This window comes from Oncorhynchus gorbuscha, linkage group LG23, assembly GCF_021184085.1.
Source record: "Oncorhynchus gorbuscha isolate QuinsamMale2020 ecotype Even-year linkage group LG23, OgorEven_v1.0, whole genome shotgun sequence".
NCBI classification, from domain to species: domain Eukaryota; kingdom Metazoa; phylum Chordata; class Actinopteri; order Salmoniformes; family Salmonidae; genus Oncorhynchus; species Oncorhynchus gorbuscha.
In genome coordinates this window covers 48,003,519-48,019,274 of record NC_060195.1, presented here as the reverse complement: position 1 = coordinate 48,019,274, position 15,756 = coordinate 48,003,519, and the positions used below count along the sequence as shown (strand labels likewise).

Genomic DNA, 15,756 nt, shown 5'->3' with positions numbered 1-15,756 from the left:
CAACAGATAAACCCAGATACCACCAGATGAAACAAACAGTGCGCTTTAGCCTATGTTCGTTCCACGTTGGTGGAATAAGGGAGTGGTGGTGGGTGTGTCGGTGCTCTATAAATGCCACGTGCTCGTTCCCGAGGTGTCACAACGGGATTGAACCATTTCCATTTCCCCAAATCCACAGGTGAGCTGAATAAAATAACCACTTATGTTGTTAAATATGATGCGCCATTGTCCTCCATAAATCTCATCTGCATGCTACTGTGTTGTGATAGGTAGGCTACAGTAGCAATTATTTGAATGGGAGGTAATTGTACACAACTATGCCATTTTCTTTGCAGATATTTTAGCGGGATATGACACTTCTTACCAACCTAACCGTCGTGCTGGTTATTGCCTGCATATCTCAGCAGTTTATGGTGACTAACTGTCAAGGATCCAAAAAAAGGGGGATGAAGAAGAAAGAAAACCAGGGACCAAAGGACGGAGGACCACCCGTCCAATCTCCAGATAAGAAAAACAGCAGCCCCAAAGGAAATGTGTTTAAGGGCAAATTCTCCGCCAAAAACAAGACGCAATGCACTTGGGTTGCGACAGGTGACGATGCCTTTGTGCTTAGCGTGAACTGTAAAAAAGGGCAAACAAGTTTCGACTGCGAATATGTGGCCAAACCAGCCACTTGCCCTGGGTACGAGTCCAACACCAAAGCCTATTGGAAACAGATTGCGCGCGCTCTAAAGAAAAATAAGAATTTATGCTTTGACTCAACGGCTTTGATTAAAGCAGGTATGTGCAGAAAAGCTCCCAAGGACGCGCATTTCAAACTTAACTACACACCCAGAGATGTTGTTACACTTCCGAGGACTACAATTCAGCCGCGTTCCTCTCTCTCTGCCTCTTCATTCGGTGCCAAATCTTGCGCAGTTGATCAAAAGAGACTGGCGGAAGAATATTGCGCGGCTTCCTGGTCGAGTTTGTGTACTTTCTTTTTTTCCATGGTCCAGAATGATGATTGCTGAGAGTATAAATGTATTTAAATTTCCTCTCTCCCCATTGATTTAGTCATAAACAAAATTGACACGTGTTACTCCTCCTGGAGATGTGTGCATTTTGATGGGTTGTGATGGATAATTTTATTTAAAATATCAAGACTGATTGAGTTTCAAGATTGATTGTCTCATACCACCCATACCAATTTTCCCTTTTTGCCATGTGTTGTATTCATTGTAAAGCCACAGTACTTAATAAATGTGTTTTCTATGTACTCAACTCTTCTCTTCATATGCACTTGTAGTTGAATTTCTGCAGCTCTGTAACCTGGGAGGGTGGATTGAAGTTAGGCTATTATACTTGTATACTTATATATTATACTTGTATACTTATATATTATTACTTGTATACTTATATATTATACTTTTCAATGATGTGTTAGCTTTATACCCATTCCTCATTATTTTCTAATGACTAAAGATTATTGCATGATTTACTTCTACTTGGCAGTCTAGAGTGTTATTCCTACCACCCAGCATGGACTCACTCGTGCACACGAGAATACATGCATGCGCGCACACACACGACCCTACTAGGCGTACTCCACTGCATTTTCCAAAATATTAGGAGTTTGAGCATGTTGGGTAATTACACACTGTAATTATACCAAGTCAGTTAGAGGGATCATTTAGAAGATTGATGCTGCATTCCTTGGCACTGACTACTGACTTTTCATTGGCTTTTTCCAAGGCGAAATGCAATTCACATGTTCTAAACACTCGTCTGTGACGTTTAGCTACGCCTTTCATGTAGATCACTACAACAATGCACAATCACGATGTCTGTAAAATTACATGACTGCTTGAAAGCTAATGGATATTTTGCTATAACTATAAAACTATTGCTATCAGGCAATCAAGGGAAGATACTTTTGATACATTTTTCTCTCCAATAATTGGATTTCAAACCTTCTTTGCACTGAGGGCAATTTGAATTAAATGAACCCCAACCCTCTTCATTGATGAGATAATTGCCTCTTGGATGGTTCTTTAGTCTTGGTCCAATAGCTTTTCATGGATCATCATTCTTGGTATTTTTATTATCGTTACACAGTGAGGTTCTTGCATTCCTAGGCTTTTCAGAGACCCATAGGTGCTTTAAGGCCTAGATTGAATCAGATCTAGCGTTAACCGGTGATCGCCGGTGTTGGAGTGTTGGAGGTGTATCTGCGTTGGAGCTATCGAATCGGTGAGCATCTACCCTTGATCATTGTAATTAGATGTTCAAAACGACAGAAGTGTAGTCTATATAGAAATAATGATGCTCAAATTTCTATAAGACTATTGGAGGTGTAGATTACATCTCACATTCCAGTGGTCAAACTTGTGAACAAGGCTGCATTCATGCCGATTGCAATCTCCGCTTTAGATATAATGCCTGGAACCCCTTGTGGATTTGACAGCTCTAATGCAGTTCCACTCCAACACTGCCAAAACAACCGCTATGCGGATGTTTGCTAAAGCAGATCTGTTCAAACAGAGCCCTAAGTTAACGAATTAGGTCTATTGACAAAGCCAGTTACAAACATGTAATTTTCTAGCCCATATGCCAGCAGATGGCGATATTGAGTCGTTTCATTTTACCGTCCAAATGCATTGCACGCAGCCAGTAATACATTCGTATTCCCCGTGGACCGGTTTGTGCATAAAACATTCTCCATTCAGGCTGCAGAGGCTTCCATTACCTCTTTAAATGTTTTTAATGGTGAGAAGGAGGGAAAAAGGGGGGAAACATGCATACTTTCTTTATAAAACACCATTTTCCACTACCACACCAGAGTGGCTATTGCCTAGGAATGCTACCTACCGATGTTGCGCCCCCATTTAGCCAGGGGTGAACAACAGACTGCTGCAAGCTGATTGGCTGAACGCAATATGCAACATCTCTGATTAGCATTTAGCCACTCTAGCATGAAAGTGGAAAATGGTGTTTCGTAAAGAAAGCACGCATATTTTCCCCCCCAAAATGTGCCATCTCGCCATTAAAGTTAGGGAATCATTTGAAGCCTTTGCAGCCTGAATGGAAAATGTTTTTTGGTACGAGTGTTTTGCAGGCCGCATACAATTCGCTTGGACGGTAAGATAAAACGACTCAATATCGCCATCTGCCGGCCTTTGGGCTAGTAATTTTTCAGCTACTGGGCTTTTCCTGCCTTCTTGTTACAGGCCAGCTGTTATTTTTGACTGATCTATGGATTGGAGGTCAAAGGGTTTCTCACGTGAGAAAATTCTGACAAGGCACCACCCACCCTGACTAGGGTTAAAATACTATTTGAAATAATTGTAATATTCATATGTGTAAACATACTGAATTGTAATTGGATGCAATTTACCGCCTTACGACCACCCAAATGGTTAGGTCATGGGCAGTTTGGTCCTGGTTGGCGATACGTGAACATGCCAGTTATAGCTAGCTAATAAAGAGCTACGTTAAGAAATATCCTGTAGTACTGCATTTTATTATATTGTACAAAGTGTGCAAAACAAGACAATAATATCTTATACTTTTGCTATGCTTGAATGATTGAGTTTGGCAGGTTTCCACCCACGGTGACCCAAAAAGTAATGGTATGACCAATGTTTTGGGTATGCAAATTACCGTATTTGTGTTTTATGGGGCTAGAGGGCAAATGCACCAGACTTGCAATATGGTTTTGGATATCTTTGGAACTTGACTTTCATATAAGCGAGAAATCATATTTAAAATGTCACCTGTATTATTAAGACATTGACAGCTGACCCTGCTTGTCAAAATGGTCACCCAAATACTGAGGTTTCCAAACAAGAAAAGACATGATAAAAATATGTGGGTGGTTCATTTAAAATAGTTTACTGATTAACTTAATTGTTTTGAAATGTTTGTCAAAACATACTAGTGAAGCAGAGATATCTTTAGGAGTCATTATACTGTAGAACATGTGTTCCTCAACTTCACACAAAGGTGATGTCACTTATGTAATGATAAAAAGCCTGTTGCACTCTTTCCCCTCTCTCTAAGACTTTTCTTTCACTACAGGTGCTCCCACACACCACCACCCACTTCAGACAAGCACCTACACGACCAACACCAGCACTTGACCCACATCATCATGCTCCCTGGAAATACATAGAAAAGGCGCCAAAGTGAATCTAAGAACATAGAAAAGGCGTCAAAGTGAATCAAGGAATATAGAAAAGGTGGCAAAGTGAATCAAAGAATATAGAAAAGGCGTCAATGTGAATCTAGGAAAAATAAACAGAATACAGAGTACTTCATGTTGAAGTCGGAAGTTTACATAAACTTAGGTTGGAGTCATTAAAACTCGTTTTTCAACCACTCCACAAATTTCTTGTTAACAAACTATAGTTTTGGCAAGTCGGTTAGGACATCTACTTTGTCCATGACACAAGTAAGTTTTCCAAAAATTGTTTACAGACAGATTATTTCACTTATAATTCACTGTAAATCACAATTCCAGTGGGTCAGAAGTGGAGGTAGCTGAAGGTTCAAGTTGCCAAACGTCAGCCTCGAAACCTTAATGATTTGGAGAAGATCTGCAAAGAGGAGTGGGACAAAATCCCTCCTGAAATGTGTGCAAACCTGGTGGCCAACTACAAGAAACAACTGACCTCTGTGATTGCCAACAAGGGTTTTGCCACCAAGTACTAAGTCATGTTTTGCAGAGGGGTCAAATACTTATTTCCCTCATTTAAATGAAAATCAATTAATAACATTTTTTACATGTGTTTTTCCGGATTTTTTTGTTGTTATTCTGTCTCTGTTCAAATAAACCTACCATTAAAATTATAGACTGATCATTTCTTTGTCAGTGGGAAAATGTACAAAATCAGCAGAGATCAAATACTTTTTCCCCTCACTGTATCTGTATCCACAGTAAAACGAGTCCTATATCGACATTACCTGAAAGGCCACTCAGCAAGGAAGAAGCCACTGCTCCAAAACCACCTTTAAAAAAGCCAGACTACGGTTTGCAACTGCACATGGGGACAAAGATCGTTCTTTTTTGAGAAATGTCCTCTGGTCTGATGAAACAAAAATAGAACTGTTTGGCCATCGTTATGTTTGGAGGAAAAAGGGGGAGACTTGCAAGTCGAAGAACACCATCCCAATTCTGAAGCATGGGGTGGCAGCATCATGTTGTGGGGGTGCTTTGCTGCAGATGGGACTGGTGCACTTCACAAAATAGATGGCAACATTAGGAAGGAAAATTATGTGGATATATTGACACAACATCTCAAGACATCAGTCAGGAAGTGAAAGCTTGGTTGCAAATGGGTCTTCCAAATGGACATTGACCCCAAGCATACTTCCAAAGTTATGGCAATATGGCTTAAGGACAACAAAGTCAAGGTATTGGGGTGGCCATCACAAAGCCCTGACCTCAATCCTATAGAACATGAAAGACTGAAAAAGCGTGTGTGAGCAAGGAGGCTTACAAACCTGACTCAGTTACACCAGCTCTGTCAGGAGGAATGAGCCAAAATTCACCCAATTTATTGTGGGATGTTTGTGGAAGGCTACCCGAAACGTTTGACCCAAATTAAACAATTTAAAGGCAATGCTACCAAATACTAATTGAGTGTTTGTAAACTTCTGACCCACTGGGAATGTAATGAAAGGAATAAAAACTGAAATAAATCATTCTCTCTCCTGTTATTCTGACATTTCACATTCTTATAATAAAGTGGTGATCCTAACTGAGCTAAGACAGGGAATATTTACTACAATTAAATGTCAGGATTTGTGAAAAACGGATTTTAAATGTTTTTGGCTGAGGTGTATATAAACTTCCGACTTCAACTGTATATAATGCATGAGTATATACATGAGTATATAATACATGTGCATATAATACATGAGTATATAATACATGTGGATATAATACATGTGTATATAATACATGAGTATATATTACATTAGTATATAATACATGTGTATATAATACATGAGTATATAATACATGTGTATATAATACATGAGCACATAATACATGAGTATATATTACATGAGTATATACTACATGAGTATATATTACATGAGTTTATATTACATGAGAATATAATACATGAGTATATAATACATGAGTATATAATACATGTGTATATGGCTGTATCACATCCGGCCGTGATTGGGAGTCGGCGCACAATTGGCCCAGTGTCATCCGGGTTTGGCGGGGTAGGCCGTAATTGCAAATAAGAATTTGTTCTTAACTGACTTGCCTAGTTAAATAAAGGTTAAGAAAAATATCATACGTGTGTATCGAATACTAGTCTTTTTTATTTGGTTCAAATTAGCCCTCCAGATGGTGGTAAGCTGAGGAATGGAAACAGGGGAAATATAGCCACTCTCAAATTCCTAGATGATGCTATGGATGCAAGGTCTGCGAGGTCGACATAATAAACATACCTTGTTTAAATGACCGGTGACAGCACGTCATCTTACAGATGGTGCCTTATTACTGTAATTACTGCGCCACCACGGCCTGTTCACTGCCTTACCCCCCTTATTTTACCTCATTTGCATACACTGTATGTAGAGTTTTCTATTGTGTTATTGACTGTAATGTTTGTTTATTCCATGTGTAACTCTGTGTTGTTGTCTGTGTCGCACTGCTTTATTTCATCTTGGCCGGGTCGCAGTTGTAAACGAGAACATTTTCTCAAATGGCCTACCTGGTTTAAATAAAGGTGAAATCAAAATAAATAAAAAACATACTGTAAAACTCTTGTCAATCTTCAACAAACTTTTAATGGGCATGTCTGGGACCCGAGGCTTGAGTAGACTATAGGTGATTCAGAGATTTGAGCACATTTCCTCTCCCAGCATGTTGGGCTCATTAGATGGGAGAGGAATGGTACACTATTGAGCAAACATGGAAATCATCCAGCAAATGTATGCAGATGTACGCAGAGTGAAATTGGTGTTGATTTGATCCCCAAAAGAGTCGGTGTAATGGTGTCCGTGTGTGGAAAGAAAAACCATGGATAAGCCAGAAAAACCAACAGCCAGATAATTAATAAGGACAGTAGAGGACAGAAACGTGGTCAACTTTACCAATAGTAGGACCAGAAGCCCATTGTAGAACATTCTAATACAGTAGTTCGTCTCTGGAATGAGCTCTGAACAAAAGGCTAGTATCACTTGATTTATTCGCATTGTTATAGATATTGGTATTTCTTGCAATGCTTTAGGGCATGGTATTGCCACATGGGTAACTGTTGCCAAGGCTGATAACTGGGAAAATTATACTTGGCTCCAAGATCTAAGTCATGTCGTATAGAAATATGCCTGATTATCAACATTAACTGACCTTTAAAGTGGCTTGGTCTGAAAGCTCTACAATGCTTTTATAGTACATGCTCTCAGTCATTGCTGACAGTGTGGCCATCCTCTAAAACAGTATGCCCACCAGTTAGTTTATGGGCATACATGTAATACAGTTCTGATGCCACTACAATAAAACAAGTTTATACAGCTCTATAGCTCTATATCGCGTTGAAGGAAGCTCCATATGTATTTCATATCCAGTAGTTAAATGAATCTGTCATACTAAAAATGTTTTAGTGCACCCCTGATTGTAGTTGGATACCTTCCGCTTGAATAACACCGAAAGGTTTGTTTCAGTTGTACATTAACATGCACATTGTTGTACATTGCTTTGACCTTGTTGGATTGTAGATAGATTGTTAGATTGAATTTCCACCCATATCCCCCTCAATGCAAGGTGTTCTTTACTGGTGTACTTTAACATGTTGCAACTTTTTTTTAACCTTTATTTTACTAGGCAAGTCAGTTAAGAAAAAATTCTTATTTTCAATGCAACCTAGGAACAGTGGGTTAACAGCCTGTTCAGGGGCAGCACGACAGATTTGTACCTTGTCAGCTCAGGGATTTGAACTTGCAACCTTCCGGTTACTAGTCCAATGCTCTAACCACTAGGCTACCCTGCCGCCCCTGTTCTGTACATTCTTTAGGAAATTCAAATAATACATTTTGGTTTTCAGATTGTAGTGCCCCGTCAACCCTTACCAACCTAGATTATTAATGTTTGACCCACCCAAAACTGGACCCACCTGGAAACATGAAGATAGGAACACGCCAAGCCTTTATCGATCTAGCATCACACCAGTCACTCCAGGTGATACTACTATACAGCACCTGAAGGAGCAATAAACAGAACTCAATCAGAACGTATAGCTAATTCTCAACATGCATCAGATGAGACTGTGGAGAGTGGCCCTTTTGGCTGTCTTTAGGCTGTCTTTATTCCGAGTAACTGTGGCAACATGACTCAACGTGCCGACTGAACTATAAGAACTGAATGTTTCATACTTGCCACTGGGAAAATGTGACCTGTTCAGTGGAAATTGGTCACACTTTTTTTTTAACAAGTCTAGATTTGGTTCAAACAGGTTTCTTGGAATAACGTCATCGGGGGCAAAACAATGAATTATAGGATAAGATCATATGACAACATGTGACATGTGTCAAATATCGAATAGATTGGGGGTATTTGTTCTTGTGATCATGCCTAAAATGTACTGCAATGCAATCTGAAGAGGATTTTTGTAAGTGTAGGAGCACGAGGAGGATAAGGATAATTATAAACTGGGTGGTTCGAGCCCTGAATGGTGATTGGCTGAAAACCACAGGTATGACAAAGTATTTATTTTTACTGCTCTAATTACCAGAGGTGAAAAAAGTACCCAATTGACATACTTGAGTAAAAGTAAAGATACCTTATTAAAAAATGACTCAAGTAAAAGTGAGTCACCCAGTAAAATCATAATTGGGTAAAAGTGTAAAAGTATTTAGTTTTAAATATACTTAAGTATATAAAAAAAGTAAAAGCATAAATCTGTTCAAATTCCTTATTTTAAGCAAACCAGATGGCACCTTTTTGTAGTTTTTAAAAAAATGTACGGATAGCCAGGGGCATGCTCCAGCACCCAGACATAATTTACAAACGAAGCATGTGTTTAGTGAGTCCGTCAGATCAGAGGGAGTAGGGATGACCAGGGACGTGTGTGAATTAGACCATTTTCCTCTCCTGCTAAGCATTGAAAATGTAACAGGTACTTTTGGGTGTAAGGGAGAATGTAGTGAAGTAAAAGTAAATGTAATCAAAAATATAAATAGTAAAGTATAGATACCCCAAAAACTACTTAAGTAGTATTTTAAAGTATTTTTACTTAAGTACTTTACACTAATGCTAATTATGTTGGTAAGCAGTATATAATAGCAATAAGGCATCTCGGGGGTTTGTGGTATATGGCCATCATATGGCCGTCGTACAGTATGTTGTATCCAGGCACTCTGCATTGCATCGTTCTTAAAAACAGCCCTTAGCCGTAGTATATTAGCCATACACAGTGCATTGGGAAAGTATTCAGAACCCTTCATTCATCTTTCCCTCGATCCGGACAAGTCTCCCTGTCCATGCCGCTGAAAAACATCCTCACAGCATGATGCTGCCACCACCATGTTTCACCTTAGGGATGGTGCCAGGTTTCCTCCAGAGGTGACGCTTGGCATTCAGGCCAAGTTCAATTTTGGTTTCATCAGACCAAAGAATCTTGTTTTTCATGGTCTGAGAGTCCTTTAGGTGCCTTTGGCAAATTCCAAGCAGGCAGTCATGTGCCTTTTACTGAAGAGTGGCTTCCGTCTAGCTACACTACCATAAAGGCCTGATTGGTGGAGTGCTGCAGCGAGGGTTGTCCTTCTGTTAGGTTCTCCCGTCTCCACAGAGGAACTCTGTAGTTTTATCAGAGTGACCATCGGGTTCTCGGTCACCTCCCTGACCAAGGCCCTTCTCCTCTGACTGCTCAGTTTGGCCGGGTGGCCAGCTCTAGGAAGAGTCTTGGTGGTTCCAAACTTCTTTCATTTAAGAATGATGGAGGACACTGTTCTTGGGGACTTTCAATGCTGCAGACATTTTCTGGTACCATTCCCCAGATCTGTGCCTCGCCACAATCCTGTCTCGGAGCTCTACAATTCCTAAGACCTCATGGCTTGGTTTTTACTCCGACATGCACTGTTAACTGGTGTGTGTATAGACAGGTGTGTGCCTTTCCAAATCATGTCTAATCAATTGAATTTACCACATGTGGACTCAAATCAAGTTGTAGAAACATCTCAAGGATGATCAATGGAGACAGCATGCACCTGAGCTCATTTTCAAGTCTGATAGCAAAGGGTCTGAATACTTTTGTAATTAAGGTATTTCGTTTTTTTGCAAAAACATTTCAAAACCTGTTTTCACTTTGTCATTATGGGGTATTGTGTGTATATTGATGGGGAATATGTACCTTGTCAGCTCGGAGATTTGAACTTGCAACCTTCCAATTACTAGTCCAACTCTCTAACCACTAGGATACCCTGCCCCCCCAATCACATCTGTAGCCATGAAGTGCTTTGAAAGGCTAGTCATGGCTCAGTCCAATTTGCATACCGCCCTAACAGATCCACAGATGATGCACTCCACACTGTGAGAATGCTATTCATTGACTACAATAGTGGCACAATAGTGCCCTCAAAGCTCATCAATAAGCTAAGGACCATGGGACTAAACTCCTCGCTCTGCAACTAGACCCTGGACTTCCTGACAGGCCACCCCCAGGTGGTAAGGGTAGGCAACAACACATTTGCCACGCTGATCCTCAACACGGGTTCCTTGGTGTTCACATCACCAACAAACTAACATGATCCAAGCAACACCAAGATAGTCGTGAAGAGGACACGACAAAACCTATTCCCCCTCAGGAGACTGAAAAGATGTGGCATGGGTCCTCAAAAGGTTCTACAGCTGCACCATCGAGAGCATGGTTGAATCCCTGCCTGGTATGGCAACTGCTCGGCCTCCAACCACAAGGCACAACAGAGGGTAGTGCGTACGTCCCAGTACATCACTGGTGCCAATCTTCCTGCCCCAAGGACCTCTATACCAGGCGGTGTCAGAGGAAGGCCCTAAAAATTGTCAAAGACTCCAGCCACCCTAGTAATAGACTATTCTCTCTGTTACCGCATGGCAAATGGTACCAGAGCGCCAAGTCTAGGTCCAAGAGGCTTCTATAAACAGCTTCTACCACCAAGCCATAAGACTCCTGAAAATCTAATCAAATGGCTACCCATACTATTTGCATTGCCCCCCTCTTTCACACTGCTGCTACTCTCTGCTATTATCTATGCATAGTCACTTTAATAACTGTACCTACATGTACATAGTACCTCAATTACCTCGAATAACCGGTGCCCCCGCACATTGACTCTGTACTGGTACCCCCTGTATGTTGTCTCGCTATTGTTATTTTACTGTTGCTCTTTAATTATTTGTTACTTTTATTTCTTATACATGTATTTTTTATTTGCATTGTTGTTTAAGGGCTTGTAAGTAAGCATTTCACTGTAAGGTCTACTACACCTGTTGCACATGTGACAATTAACATTTGATTTGATTAGAATTTTGTTTAATAGCAGAAGGTGGGTGCCAGATGTTTTCAAACACAAGGAAAATACCTATTGAAAGGAATTTAAAAATAAAATATACCCAAGTCTATATTTCACTTAAAAGAGATTCTTCAGGTGTGATTTCTTTATCACTGTACAATTTGCAATACGATTTGTACATCCTGATAGTAAATGAAATAAGTGTTAGTATTTCCTTTGAAACCACCTTTAGGTTTAGCGTTTAACCAAAACAAATAAAGTTGTTTTACGATGAGACAAGGTTTCCTTTTCAGGATATATATATATATATATATATTATCATGACAGCTGAAATCAGATAAGAAAAATAAGATACCCCAGGAATGTAGTTGAATATCACCCATGCACCGAAGTGCCTTTGAACGTCGTCTGGTCTTGTAAAGTTTGTTTGACCTTTCAATGCTTTATAGAAAGATGTTGAAGTGAATTGGATTTTATATGCAGGATTGCATTGTGCTGTGATGCTTTCACTAACAAGTGACTAGGATGCATGACAGGACACAGGAAGCACATTCCCTCAGTAGTTTAGTCACAGCTGGCACATCTAATGTAAGTCAGATCCGTGAGGATACGCCCTCACTATGAATACAGATAGAATTGAATAGATCTTTATCCGTTTGACATTTGCACGGAAATCCTTCCCTCTGATGTCTCTGTGCCCAACCCAACACCCCCCCACACACACAAACACAGAACAGTTTGGGAGCAACACAGGGTCACCTGCAGAGCAGTGGCCCCTGGAACAGTTTGAGGGTTAAGTGCCTTGCTCAAGGGCACAATGGCAGTAGGCAGCACATAGGATATATTACAACAACCCTACCGATAAGAGGTTTTAAACACGTTAAAATGTATACACTCACTACTGTAAATCTCTTTGGATAAGAGCGTCGGCTAAATTACTCAAATGTAAACATCGTGTATCAATCAATCAAACCAGCACTGGACTCCTAAGTCTTCATTGGATAAACGCAAACTCTGTGGAAGCACAGTGCTGTTCACTTTATTTTTTGGTCTCTATTTACTTTACTTATTTATTTCAATTCTATTTCACCTCGCATTCATGACAGTCCCGGACAATTGCGTTCATTAGGAGTCAACGTTAGCGTTTTGTCATTCTTGCACAGCCCCGTAATGCATCGAGAAAGTCAATAGCAGCCAGTGAACAATGATGTTCTCTTCCGAAAGGAACAGAACGTCGTTGAGACATGGTGGGACCGCAAAATATCGTACCTCCCCTCCCGTACAGTGTCCCTATGCCACCTGTTTCACAGTACACAAGTTAAGTAGACATTAACTTCATTCGTGGCTTAACCTAATCATTCATTAACATCCCTTTCACCTCTATAGATATGTACTGTATATGAATCATTACTCATGCCTTTGATCTACAGTAAGAACTTCACATGCCTGCTCTGACCACCAGAGCCATAGGCTATACATAAATACATACAATACATCTCTATATATGGCTGCCCCACCCAACTCTTGTCACAGTTAATGTTGACAGTGTCTGCTGTCTCGGTCGGGCACCACTTTGATTCTGTGCATTGTGCTATAGGTGATGGTCATCGAAACGATGTCTTGACAGGCTGTTCTAAAGCACGGATTAGAGATTCAGTCGTAGAGATAAATCTCTACAGGTAAAGCTTTACAGGTGGGTCCACATCAGTGTGTTCTGTTGGGAGGAAAGGCCAACGCTTGCTACTGTATTCATGGGAAGATAAGATACCAACATTCCTCTCGTAACTGATAACATGAAAAGGCCGATATTATTCGCTAGTCAATGCATGCCACAATTGCACAACAAACACTTTCACAGCCACTTCATTCTTCTACACGAACCCCCGAGAGGTGTTTGTGTCAGACTACTCTTTCCCTTTAAGATGAATTGATTGTACCCAAATAGCTTCTGGAATATCCTCAGCGAGTATTATACTGCATACACAGTTCCTATTTCTATAGGGTTTGTTTCATATAGAACTACCACAGAAACATTGAACCACTGCCACATGACCTTCTACCAGCGTGAGATTAAGAAAGACTTTCTTTCCCTCCCTTTCCCAATACCCACACCTTGGAATTTGGGAACACTGCCTACACGCCTGCCAAAATTTCACGTGATGTCCACCTCGCCAGGACATGTCCACTTCCTGCTGTGCCGGTTGGTGGGTGGAGCCAGTTGTATTGTTCCTGTATGGACAGAGGTGGCCTGATTTCCCCTGGCCCCTGATTGGCTAAAAAAACAAAGCCTTGATCATCCTCACACATTAAGAAAACACACCCAAGCAGGAGATTTGGGGCATGGCGTGTGTGTGTGTGTGTGTGTGTGTGTGTGTGTGTGTGTGTGTGTGTGTGTGTGTGTGTGTGTGTGTGTGTGTGTGTGTGTGTGTGTGTGTGTGTGTGTGTGTGTGTGTGTGTGTGTGTGTGTGTGTGTGTGTGTGTGTGTGTGTGTGTGTGTGTGTCAGCGAGCTGATTGGTTAATAAAAAGTTTTAGGGCTGGGGCCAGGAAGTTATTACAGTCTACAAACAATTCATTGTTTGTGTGTGAGGTGTAAAGTGAGACTGCACATTTCCTCAATGTGTTTACGTGAAGGTAGGGTAGAGTACAATCCAATGTGGGTGAGAGAAGCTATCAGTTTCAGGGCATGTGGTGACGTCTGGAACGCTCCATTTTTGATCCGTTAATAATGTTTTTTTTAATAATAAAATGTATTTGTGCATGTGTGGAACAAAAGCATACACACCACGTGGCCGCCCAGGACCAGGATAGACCACCCCTGTGATTGCCCATGAATTCCTCAGTGGTCATAATCCATACACCATGGTCATAATCCAGACTGTAGACTTCTCAAATCAGGCCAACCTTTCCCCATTCTGACACTTTGTCATCGAATTCCCCTAAAGAGAGCCACTGCTAGGACCACTGACCCTAATCACTCTTCTACGTAATGACAGTGTAAGAAAAGGGGACAACGATCACCCAATCTCGATTGGCCAGTCAGTCACAAATCAGTTGCAGAGGCTACGACAACAATTACTCAAAACTACCAGCGAGATGGGAACCTTGCAGCAAAAGCCTGCCAAAACACGAAAAGATTTTCACAGCTTGAACCAGTGAATGATTTAGTGTCATAATATGAAAGTGTCTGGCAACCACTTGTTATGCAATAGTTGATTCTCTAGGCTAGATCTGGGGCTATTACTGTGTCATTATGGTCCAAACATTCACCTGCTCATCATTCCTTTTGCCATTTGAAGTGCACTAAAAACTAAAGTCCCTTGTTTTTGAATTCACCACCTTGAATTCACACCCGTGTTTAATGACAACCAAATCCTCAAAACATGAGTCTTTCTTCGCTACTCATTCTAGGTTTTGGGGGTGTGTCTATCTGTTTGGTTAGTATCTGAGAACAACGTGCACATGCATAGAATAATGTCGTTTTTAGCCTATAGGGGACCTATCTAGAGTAGGCGACATGTTACAACACAACTACTGTGGTAAAAAAATAAGGAGCTACAGTAAGCTTTGTGCGTTTCTGCCATCTAGTGGCAGAATGTTGATATCACCAAAGACTCAACCATTTTCACGACTTGTGAACTAAGGACTCGTCAGTCAATCATATGACGTTATGTGTTACCATGTCATGGAGATACACAGTGTTCATTTTAGGACTATATTCAATCTGTATCGCTGAAGCGTTACTCATTTAAATAGTTTTACTATTTTCTACATTGTAGAATAATACTGGGGACATCAAAACTATGAAAAAACAAATGGAATCATGTAGTAACCAAAAAAGTGTTCAACAAATCAAAATATATTTGAGATTTGAGATTTTTCAAATAGTAACCCTTTGCCTTGATGACAGCTTTGCACACTCTTGGCATTCTCTCAACCAGCTTCATGAGGTAGTCACCGGGAATGCATTTCAATTAACAGGTATGCCTTCTTAAAAGTTCATTTGTGGAATTTCTTTCCTTCTTAGCGTGTTTTAGCCAATCAGTTGTGTTGTGACAAGGTAGGCGGGGTATACAGATGATAGCCATATTTGGCAAAGACCAAGAACTTTGAAAGTTTCTTCAAGTGCAGTCGCAAAAACCATCAAGCGCTATGATGAAACTGGCTCTCATGATGAACCGCCACAGGAATGGAAGATCCAGAGTTACCTCTGCTGCAGAGGATAAGTTCATTAGAGTTACCAGCCTCAAATAGCAGCCAGAATAAAT

At 40.6% G+C, this 15,756-nt stretch overlaps 1 protein-coding gene across 1 annotated transcript; it reads left to right on the top strand.

Annotated features, from left to right (window-relative positions):
• The first annotated feature begins 68 nt into the window (after nt 1-68).
• Nucleotides 69-1,486, top strand: LOC124011257 (fibroblast growth factor-binding protein 1-like). The gene is made up of 2 exons (XM_046324449.1): nt 69-178; nt 336-1,486. The coding sequence occupies exon 2, from the start codon at nt 351-353 to the stop codon at nt 1,011-1,013; it is 663 nt and encodes a 220-aa protein (XP_046180405.1). The 5' UTR covers nt 69-178; nt 336-350; the 3' UTR covers nt 1,014-1,486.
• Nucleotides 1,487-15,756: the final 14,270 nt, after the last annotated feature.

Bases quoted from the DNA above. Each gene is read 5' to 3' on its own strand.
- LOC124011257 (XM_046324449.1), top strand. From the start codon at position 351: ATGACACTTCTTACCAACCTAACCGTCGTGCTGGTTATTGCCTGCATA.